Source organism: Lemur catta, chromosome 17 (assembly GCF_020740605.2).
Source record: "Lemur catta isolate mLemCat1 chromosome 17, mLemCat1.pri, whole genome shotgun sequence".
Classification (NCBI taxonomy): domain Eukaryota; kingdom Metazoa; phylum Chordata; class Mammalia; order Primates; family Lemuridae; genus Lemur; species Lemur catta.
Window position 1 is genome coordinate 5458489 of NC_059144.1, and position 9587 is coordinate 5468075.

At 65.0% G+C, this 9587-nt stretch overlaps 1 protein-coding gene across 1 annotated transcript; it reads right to left on the reverse strand.

Annotated features, from left to right (window-relative positions):
- Positions 1-5786: 5786 nt before the first annotated feature.
- NKX1-1 (NK1 homeobox 1) lies at positions 5787-9315 on the reverse strand. Its single transcript, XM_045528319.1, has 2 exons — positions 8871-9315; positions 5787-6655 (listed from the first exon to the last, which is right to left on the reverse strand). The coding sequence occupies exons 1-2, from the start codon at positions 9313-9315 to the stop codon at positions 5787-5789; spliced, it is 1314 nt and encodes a 437-aa protein (XP_045384275.1).
- Between the last annotated feature and the right edge of the window lie 272 nt (positions 9316-9587).

Consider the following 9587-nt stretch of genomic DNA (forward strand, 5'->3'; position numbering starts at 1 on the left):
GGCGGGGGGCAGAGATGGGGCAGGGGAGTGGGTGCGTGTGATGGGGGGCATGGGACTTGGGGCACACTGCATGCCTGGGAGCAGCGCCACCACTCTGAGCCCAAGCCCCATTGGGTGACTTGGTGCTAAGGGGTTGCTGAGGTCCTGCTTCCTCGGAGGCCCAGGTGGAGGATGCTGTACCCCCTCCCTTGATGCTGTCAGCCCTCTCCTTCCCCCTAACACTTGGGACAGTGTGGTTTGGGTCCCCATAAGCCAGGCAGGTGGGGGGTAGGGGAGCCTGAGGCAGCCTGACCAGTAGGTGAGTTTAGAGCCAGTGGGCAGGGCCGTGCCCCAGTTCTGCAGGAGCCACCTACAGGAAAGGACCGTCCCTCCCATGGGGGGAAGGGGCTGGCAAGGACTCAGGCTGGGAAAACCTGGGATGCTGAGTTCGGGGAAGGGAATTGGGAGGCCACCTGCAGGCTCACTGGCCCAGCACCTCCCAGAAGTCCCTGCCATATGCCCATGCCCGGTCCTGCACACCCCTGGGGTCGGCCTATACTAAGGCTGAGCCTGGTGGCTGAGAGCACAGATACAGTGGGCCACCAGCTCAACCCACCCCTCCCCTGTGTCCCTGGACTGATGGAGGCCAATATCTCTGGGTGGCCAGGCTTTAAAAATGGCACCATCCCCTGGGGCTCCTGGCCTAGAGGAGAAAGGCTGGGCCCCGTGGCAGCCTCAAGTTGTGGGCTGGGGTCAGTGCAGCTACAGGCAGCCACGAAGGACGGGGAGGCGCAGCCATTCATTCACGCAGCATCTACCGAAGGCGGTGGTATTACAGCAGGCCCAGGATGCACAGGTGAGCAGAAGGTGACCCTGAATAGAGGGGATGCAGGGAGCGGGGGATCCGGGAAGAACGCTGCCAGCGGACTGGAGCTCAGATGGCTGCTGAGCACGGGCATTTGGGCCCAGAGGAGGCAGTGCTTGAGAAGGGCAGAGGCAGCGAGCAGAGGTTCCATGGACGGAGTGCCCATCGGGGCAGGTGGTGCAGGCGTGTCAGGCTGGGCTGGCAAGAGCAGGCCCTCCATGCCAGGCCAAGGGCCTGGGCTCGATCCCAGGTCTGTGGGGGCTGCTGGTGGGGCCCAGGAGGGCAGGGGTGCCAGACCAGCTGGTGCAGAGCACTGTTGCCCTCTTCCAGGGCAGGCTGGCTAAAGTCAGCCCAGGGAGCAGCAAATGGTGTGACAGTGTGAGGACTGGAAGGGCACAGGTCACAGCTTCAGTGCTGGGCAGGATGGGCTGTTGTGGAAATGGGAGGGCAGGTTATACAGAACTAAGAACTCCAAGTAAGAGTGGCTTGCAAATACAAGGGTTTATGTGTGTTCTGTCAATCGTAAGTCCAAAGATAGCTGTCCCGAGCACCATGTTTCTTCACGGTTTCTGGCTCAGCATCCAATGTGTGGCCTCCATTGCCAAGGCTACCTCATAGCCAAAAGTGGCTGCTGGGGCTCCAGTCATCACTGGATCTACAGAAGGAAGGAGAAGGGGTGCACCTCCCCACTGAGCCAATTCCCAGGAGGAGCTTTCCCAGGACCCTCTCCTTTAATGCACACACACTGCTCGTGTTAACTTGGCCATAACCTAGTCACAAGGCAGCATCCAGCTGCTCACTGCCCCAGAAGCAGGAAATGTCTTTATCCTGGGAGACAAGTGCCCAGCCACGATTGGTCCCTGTTTCCCAGGAAGAGAGAGAATGGGTCAGCACCCAACAGAGCTGCCTCTGAAGGGGGCCACCACACAGAGCTGTCTGGGACGAGCTGGGACGTGGACACCCCAGGGTTGTCTCCGTGGGCAGTGAGGCCCGGCAGTGAATGAGACTGCCTACCCCATGGACTCTGTGAGGCAAAAAGTCAACCGTGGGGGTGGGACGGGGCAAAGGCTGCCCAGATGCCAGAGGACAGTGATGGCCACAGGGGCAGACAGGTCTCAGCCCTGCCCCTCAGGACAATCCTGTCTGTGGAGGGTCACCTGCTTGGGCACTGCCCTTTCCTCCCTCTTGTCACCTCCCTCAGCCCCAGCTGCCTGGTCCACCCCCATAAATGGTGCCTCCAGCAAGCCTCTACTCCCACATGGGTTGGGGCAGGTCCCTCTGGGCTCCCAAGGTGGAGACTGGGGGAATCCACGCCAGGCCCTGGGCGCAGCTGGCTGGAAAAGACCCTAAGGAGCGAGGGGACACATGGGGATCCACAGTCACTGGGGGAGGGGGGGAGGGCACCAGACAGCCAGGACGTCTCTGGGCAGCACAGGTGGACACAGGACGGGATGGTGGGCACAGGCAAGACTGAGCATGTGCAGAAGACCTGGGAGGACATGAGGAGGTCTGGGGGCAAGGGGTCCTGTGCCTTCCTGGGGATTTGGATGTCAAAGTGAGGTAGGCAAGGGTGCTCAGAGTGTGGGGGCTGCAGGTGGTGCCCTGAGGTAGGGCCAGGAGCAGGAGGAGGATGGTCTGGCTCTGTTGGGTCTGGAAGGCCCCCAGCCCTCAGAGGTCATTGTGGCAGGGACTGGCTGTGGCAGAGACTAGACAAGGTGGGGACCCTAAGCCCAGGGTGCCCCAGGACTTTGAGAAGGAGGAACTGGTGGCCGGGTGAGCAGGGCATGTGGAGGATGCTGGGGAGGCCCATGGGGCAGGGTCCTCTGGGGCCAGAAGTGGCAACAGCTCTGTTGATAATCTTGACTCTGAAGGGGGAGGCGGGGGCTGCTGGAATTCACACGGGCAAGCGGGCAAGCGAGGTGACAGGAGAGCAGCCAGTGCCGGGACACCAGGGAGGGCAGCACGTGGTGGATGCAGGCAGATAGCAGGCTCTCAGGTCAGGAAGGTGGGCGTGAACCTGTGGCCAGCCGGCTGCGGAAGGGGAATGTGAACACACTGGGGGAGGGGAGCAGACTACTGCCAGCTGAGCACTGCTGAGGTCATGGCCATGGGCTGAGGTTGACTTTCCCCAACAAGCCCAGCTGCCTGTGGGGTGGGGTGGGCAGAAAGCCAGGTAGGCTTATGTTGGGCAGGTAGGCGCAGGAAAGAAAAAGGGTCACAGCCATGTGGGAGCTTTGCAAGGGTGGCGGGAGCTGCTGGCAGCCCCCACATCCATTTTCCTCTTTTCACTTGGAACGAGACTCCCCAGGTGAAAGCCCTCATCTTCCAGCCCCCCTTGGGTAGGAGAGGCTGCACTCTGGCCAATGAGATGTAAGTAGTTGTGTTTCATGGGCCCTGGGAAAGCACCTTAAAAGAAAGGGGGTGCACCCTGTGCCACCCTTCCCTCCTGCTTTCTGCCTGGGACTGAGGGTGTGATGGCTGGAGCCTGAACTTCCATCGGGGTCCGTGAGGATGAGGGCTCCACCTGGGGATGGCACAGGGGACAGCTGCAGGGAGCTGGGTCTTGAGGACTCAGTGAAGGCCTCGTAACTGCCCAGAGCTGGCACTGGCAGAATTGCACAAGGGAGAATACACAGCCTCCTTCAATTTCTGTTCACCAGGGTTTCCCCTTACATGCAGCCACACAATCCTAACCCACACAGCAAGGGACCAAGGAGCACCACGGGCTGGGGGAGGGGAGGAGCGGTGAGGAAGTGACCACATAAGGAGCCCCTCACTGTCTAGCTCAGCAGCCCCTGGGCAGGAGATTCGGGGCAACCTGGGGGAGTGCGAGTCCTGCCTTGTTTACGGACAAAAGGCGCTTGCCGTGGATGGCTCTGTGGAAACTATATGGATACGATTCTGGGGCTGCAGAGTGGATGCTGTGTGGGGCAGGACGGATCCTGTGTCTTAGGAGCAGAGGCATGGAAGACCATCCTGGGGTTCAGACAGCCCCTCATGGCACTGTCACCAAAGTAGGGACAGGTCAGGGTGGCCCCCAACGCCACTGCTCACCTCTGCCTCCAGCTCAGGCCCTGGAGGGGAGAACGAGTCAGAGGTGGGTGATGGATGCTGAGAACTGGGCAGGCAGGGGAGGCCCCCTGGCAGAGGCCAAAGTGGTGGGGCCAAGCTGAGGGTCCCCTGGGAAGCAGCCAGAAGAACCTGCAGCCCCCAAACTCCCCAGGTGTGTGGTGGGACCTGGGGCCCCAGTGGAAGAGGGAGCTGAAAAGCTGGGGCCAGAGATGCACCTGGGCTGGGCAGCTCAGGAGTGGCGGGCCTGCCCCCGCATGCCCTGTAGCCTGCTGGGCCTCAGTCTCCTTGTGTAAAATGTGCAGACACCACAGGTTGCTGGGACGTTCAGGCAGGCAGACACAGTCCTGCTCAGGCAAGCACCTGGCACACAGTAGGTGTGCGCCAGACAGAGACTGGGGGGGCCAAGGAAGTGCCAGGAAGCAGGCCCCCACTCCCGCGGCACGTCCTCCTCCCCTCCGCCGATGGCGGGTGCTCCTCCTTGCCCACCCTTTGCCCCCTTGTGACAGGGAGGCCAGTGTGGAGCATTCCTTTCCACTCCTGCCACCCACCCCTACCCCTGCCCGGCCCTGACAGGCTGACTAGGCCAGAAATAAGTCCTCTCTAAGCACTCAGCTCGCTCCTGGCGAAGGGAGGGGGAGGATGCCTGAGGATGTCAGTGGAGGATGTGGTGAGTGCACAGTGGACGCACAGCAGGGCTCCTTCTGCGGTCTGGGGGTCCAGGCAACAGACCAGTGAGGGAGGAGGAGAGATGCCTGGCCCCACCGCGGTGTCCCGAACGCCCCCTCTCCCCTCCCCTGCTGGGGCTTGGAGCACTTCCCCAGTCAGGGAGTTGTTGCCAAGGGGGGCTCCCCCATCCCCGTCCTGCAGCATCAGCTTTCCATCAGTGCAGCCACCAGGCCCAGGGCCACTGCCTCACGCCTCCCTGCGTCCGGCTCAGAGTGAGCCCTGCATTCCCAGGGCTCCCGGAGCCCGCGTGGGGTCTGTGTCCAGAGGCGTTCCAGGAGAGGTGGCTGCGCCAGGAGGGAGCACCCGGCTCCGCCCAGTCCTGGGGTCCCAGCTGGGAGTCCGGCTCTGGTTCTGGATGCTCTTGGGCAGGTAGCTCAACACCAGTGAGCCCCGCCCCTCCTCTGGGAATGGAGCTCCCTCTCCCCAGGACACCAGTTGATACCGCAGCTTGAGGCTCAGGGGATGCCGGGACTGAGGGAGGAGCAGGGTGGGAGCAGGGCTGCAGGGTCGGGAGTGGTAGACTGGCCGGTGACTGGCAGAGAGCACGCTGTCTCCAGCCCTGTGGCCACAACGCTGTCTCCAGCCCTGTGGCCACAGGGAGAGGGGAAGGGGACCCAGGCGTCGCTGCCCGGGAGATGCATCCTTGTTCTGGGGGGCACAGGAAGGGGAACTCTCGGACCTGAGCCTCATTTTGCACGGTGGGCGAGCCCCTGTGCCCAGCCTCAAGGGAAGAGGGTACCCAGGCACCAGCAGACAGAGCTGAGTTCTGGCCTAGGACGCCAGGCCGGCGGGGAAACTGGGACCCAAGTCCGTGCCTGGCCGCACACCCCAGGGGCGCCTCGGTCTCCACCGAACAGGACTCAAGCGCAGGAGCCTTGGAGACGCGGGCGCGGCCACCTGCGGTTTATTGACCGAATGAAGTTCCGCAAAGGGCTTCCCAGCGGGCCAAGTCCGCGGGAGCCGCCTGCCTGGCCCCGACGCGTACAGTCATTTATAAATTTAAAACTCTTCTGTAGCAACCGGTTATATACACAGTCAACGACTGGAACCTTAGAAAAGAGCCGGCTCAGCGGGCGTCTTCAGGTCCTCCAGCCGCGGCCCGGAGGCGCGTGGGACGTCTCGCCCGGTGTCCCCGCATCCCCGCTCAGAGGTGCGGCGCGTAGAAGGCGGGCGCACCGTAGGTCTGCGAGCCCAGCACGAAGGGCGAGAGCACGGCCGGGCTCGACAAGAAGGGCAGCTGCGCGGCGCACACCAGGCCGCCGGGGCCGTGCGCCGGGTACCCAGCCGGGCCGTGCATGGCGAGCGGCGCGCCCATGGGCGGCGAAGGGCTGAGCGGGCTGAGGCCGCCGGGCAGCCCGGTGCCCGGCCCCGCGCCCTGCCCGGGTCCCCCGCCGCCACCGGTCGGCGCACTCGTGTCGGCGCCCGGGTTCTGCTTCTTCCACTTGGTTCGGCGGTTCTGGAACCAGATCTTCACCTGCGTCTCGGTGAGGCTCAGGGACAGCGCCAGGTTAAGGCGCTCGCACACCGAGAGGTAGCGCGTCGCCTTGAACTTGTTCTCCAGCGCCACGAGCTGCTCGTAGGTGAAGGCGGTGCGCGCGCGCCGCGGCTTCCCCGACTTTGAGTCAGAGCCCGTGCGCTTCCGCTTGGGCTTCGCCACGGCCGCCGAGCTCTGCGGGGTCGTCCCTGCGGCCCCCGCCGCCGCTGAGGCTACAGCAGGGCCCGGGGCTCCGGGCGAGTTCCCGCAGGGTCCGGAGGCGCCGACCTCATCAATGGCGCCGGGGGGCCCTTCGGCCTCCGCCGCGCCGGGGCAGCCCGACCCGCGGGCCCCGAGGCCGCCGCCGCCTCCCCGCACCTCCTCCGCGCCGCGCGCCGCTTCTGTCTCCCGCGCCTCGTCCTCGTCCTCGTCGTCGTCGGGCGCCTCGTCCCCGCTGTCCGCGCTCGGGCTGCGGCCGCCGGCGCCGCTGCCGTAGCCGTTGCCCTCCGCCTCGTCCGCCTTGTAGGGGTCGCCGGCATCTGCGCGCGGGAGAGAAGACAGGACGGTCAGCACCGGCGCCCCGCCCGCACTGCTCCGCCCGCCCGCGCCCCGCAGCCGGGCCCGCCTCCCTCCCCGCGTGGTTTCTTCTTGCTCGATTCGTTTCTCCTCTTCGTTTATTTGCCTCCTCTTGCTCCCTTAGTTCTTTCGTTTCCCTTTCCGCTGCCCTTCGTTCCTTCTCGCCGGCCCGCGTTCCCGCGCAGTCTCTTCCTCACTTCTTTCCAGCGAAAGGACCCGTGCCTCCCGCGCGGCCGCGTCCCCACCGCCCGAGGACGCCCCGACGTGCCGCGCCCGTCCGTGGCTGGGAGGGCCAGCGGTGCTGCGGGCCGGGCCCTCGGCTGCGGCTGCGGGGTCCACAGCGGAGAGAAAGCCCAGATCGATCCGCGGGGCAGATACAAACTTAATTAAACTCATTTTGTGTAATGTACAAACTAGTTAAAGGCCACTTAATTTATTTCGGCGTATATTACCCTCCAATTAAGGCCGCAACTGAGCCAGCCAATTATCGGGCATTTAATAACCAGCAGGAGCAGAGGCCTAAGTTGGGGTCAGAGCCAGCCAAGAATGGGGCTTCTGGGGACCAAAATCGGACGCCCTGGCCCTGGCGCTATCTCAAGCCTCCGGCCCTGGAACTAGGCCGCCAGCGTCAGTCCCCGCTCCACTGCCCACGGCTCGGGCCCTTCCCGAGTGCCTAGTGTGCCTGCCCAGGGCAGGTCCCTGCTCAGCCTGCTCAGGAGGGCGGGAGGGGGGGGCGCGGGTTAGGAGTGGCGCCGAGACTGGCAGGGGCCAGGAGGCCCGGCAGGAGGCCTGGGCAGGCCCAGTGTGAGCTGCAGCCCCGCATCCTCCAAGCACAGGCCCCTGGGGTGACTATGTTTGGAGTCTCCCACATTTGGAAGAAAGCGTCTCTCCTGGGCAGGGCTGTCTATTCTCTCCACCCCTACCACAAGCGGTCTTAACTAGAGCAATCAGGACAGGTGCCCGCACAGCGCTACCCGACCGGGTGCCAAGGCCCTGCTCTCACGTTAGGTTGGCACCGAAATCTCGGGTAATAAATGACAAATTAGCTCCTGGCAAATTCCTCCAGGGCAACTGGCCCACCTCGCATGGGGGCCAGCCCCAATCCGCACCCCTTAGCGGGAGTGGGAGCTGTCCCCAGACGACCCCGGCCCAGCTCCCGTCCCCAGCTGTACTGTGCCTGCACTAGCCGGAGCCTGGGCCTTCCGCCCGTAGGTTCCCTGTACCCAGAGCCCAGAGGTCCTCCTCCAGCCAGCCAGGATTTGCTCTCATCCCATTTCAGCCGACCCGGAAGAAGCCTGGCTAGCGCAAGGTGCAGCCGGCAGCCTCCTTGCCCGGTCCGCAGCCGCGGCCCCAGCCCAGTCCGCCCGCGCTCTAGTCCCTGCGCGGTGGAGGGGCCGGGAAGTTGGAGGGAGGAAGGGCCGAGGAGGAGGGGGCACAAAAAGCAATCAGGAGCGGGTCGAATGCAATTCGCGATCAATAGCGGCCCCTAATAAGTGTAATAGGTTTTAATCGAGTAATTATCCGAATTTTGACCCTATAATTTAGATGTTCGGGGGGGAGTTTGCAAGGTGCTTGAAAGAGATATGCATGCGCCGTAATGGGATATCGACCGGACCGGGGGCGTGGGCCGCCCCATTACCGGCCGCTTTCCACCGCTAAGCACATTTCCCCTTAACTGTAATCGAAGGGATTTAATTGTTTTTCCAGAGATAACCAGCGTTTTGTCACAATTAGTCTGATTTGTCAAAAAAAAAAAAAGAGAGGGAGAGAGAGAAAAGGAGGGAGGGAGGCCCCGGGCAGCCATAGTGGGGGCGGGGAGGTCACGGGCCATCCGCGCCCCACGTCCCCTCTGCCCCCAGCGCCAACTACCCCCCAAGGCCGGAGACGCATGGAGGTGAAGCCTGGACAGGCCTCGCAGCCCCGCAGCCCCGCAGCCCCGAAGCCCCTGGGCCTGACCCTGCTGAAGCTTCCCATCAGGAGCCAGCAGTGCGGGGCCCTGGAGTCCGGGTAGGACGGAGGCCACGGGTGGGACGGGCGCGGACCCCGACTCTACGAACTTTCCACCGAGCCTCGGCGCCGAGCCAGGCCCAGATCACCATAGGGTCCCAGGATCGTAAACGCGCAGAAGCTACCGGTCTCCCTGCCCCCATGACCGGGCGCGGGCCGTATCCTACTCACTAGGCGGCTCGGCTCCCGCGGCTCCGACTTCACCGGCGGCGCCGGCGAGGGCGCGGCGCTCCAGCTCCTCTGCACGCGGCGGGCGTCCGGAGGTGGCAGGGGCAGGGGCGCACGGGGCGCACGCAGTGGGCGCCACGGCACCCAGCAGCACGCAGCGACGCCTCCTACTATTGAACTTGTTGGGGTCCAGGATGTCCAGCACCGAAAAGGAGGTGGGGCGCGGGGGCGCGGCGGGCCGGGCCGCTCCAGCCCCCTCGGGTGCAGCGGGCACAGTGTCGCTGGCCGCGAGCGGCGGGGCTCCAGTACGAGGGAAGGCAGGCAGCTCGGCGCGCCCGTCCATAGCGTCCCGGGCAGCGGCAGCGGGAGCAGGCGGTGTGGGCCCGGGCCCAGGCGGCGGCGGCAGCGCGGGGCCGTCCCCAGGAGCCCCCGGGCCGCTAGCACTCATGCCGGCCTCCGGCCGCTCGGGCCCTGCCGCCTACTGGGCTCCCATTCCTGGCGGCCCGGCGCCGCCGCACCACGCCGCGCAGGCGGCCGCAGCTGGGCTCGTTCTCGGCGCCGCGCCCCGCGCTTGGCCGGTGCTGCCTGGCGCTGCCTCCGCCGCCGCCTCAGGCGCCCGCCGCTCCCGGCCAGCGCATTTATGGCAGCCCCGCCGGAGGCGCCCACGCACCCACACGCCGCACACACGTGCGCCCGCAGGCGGCCGCGGGACTCCGCCGC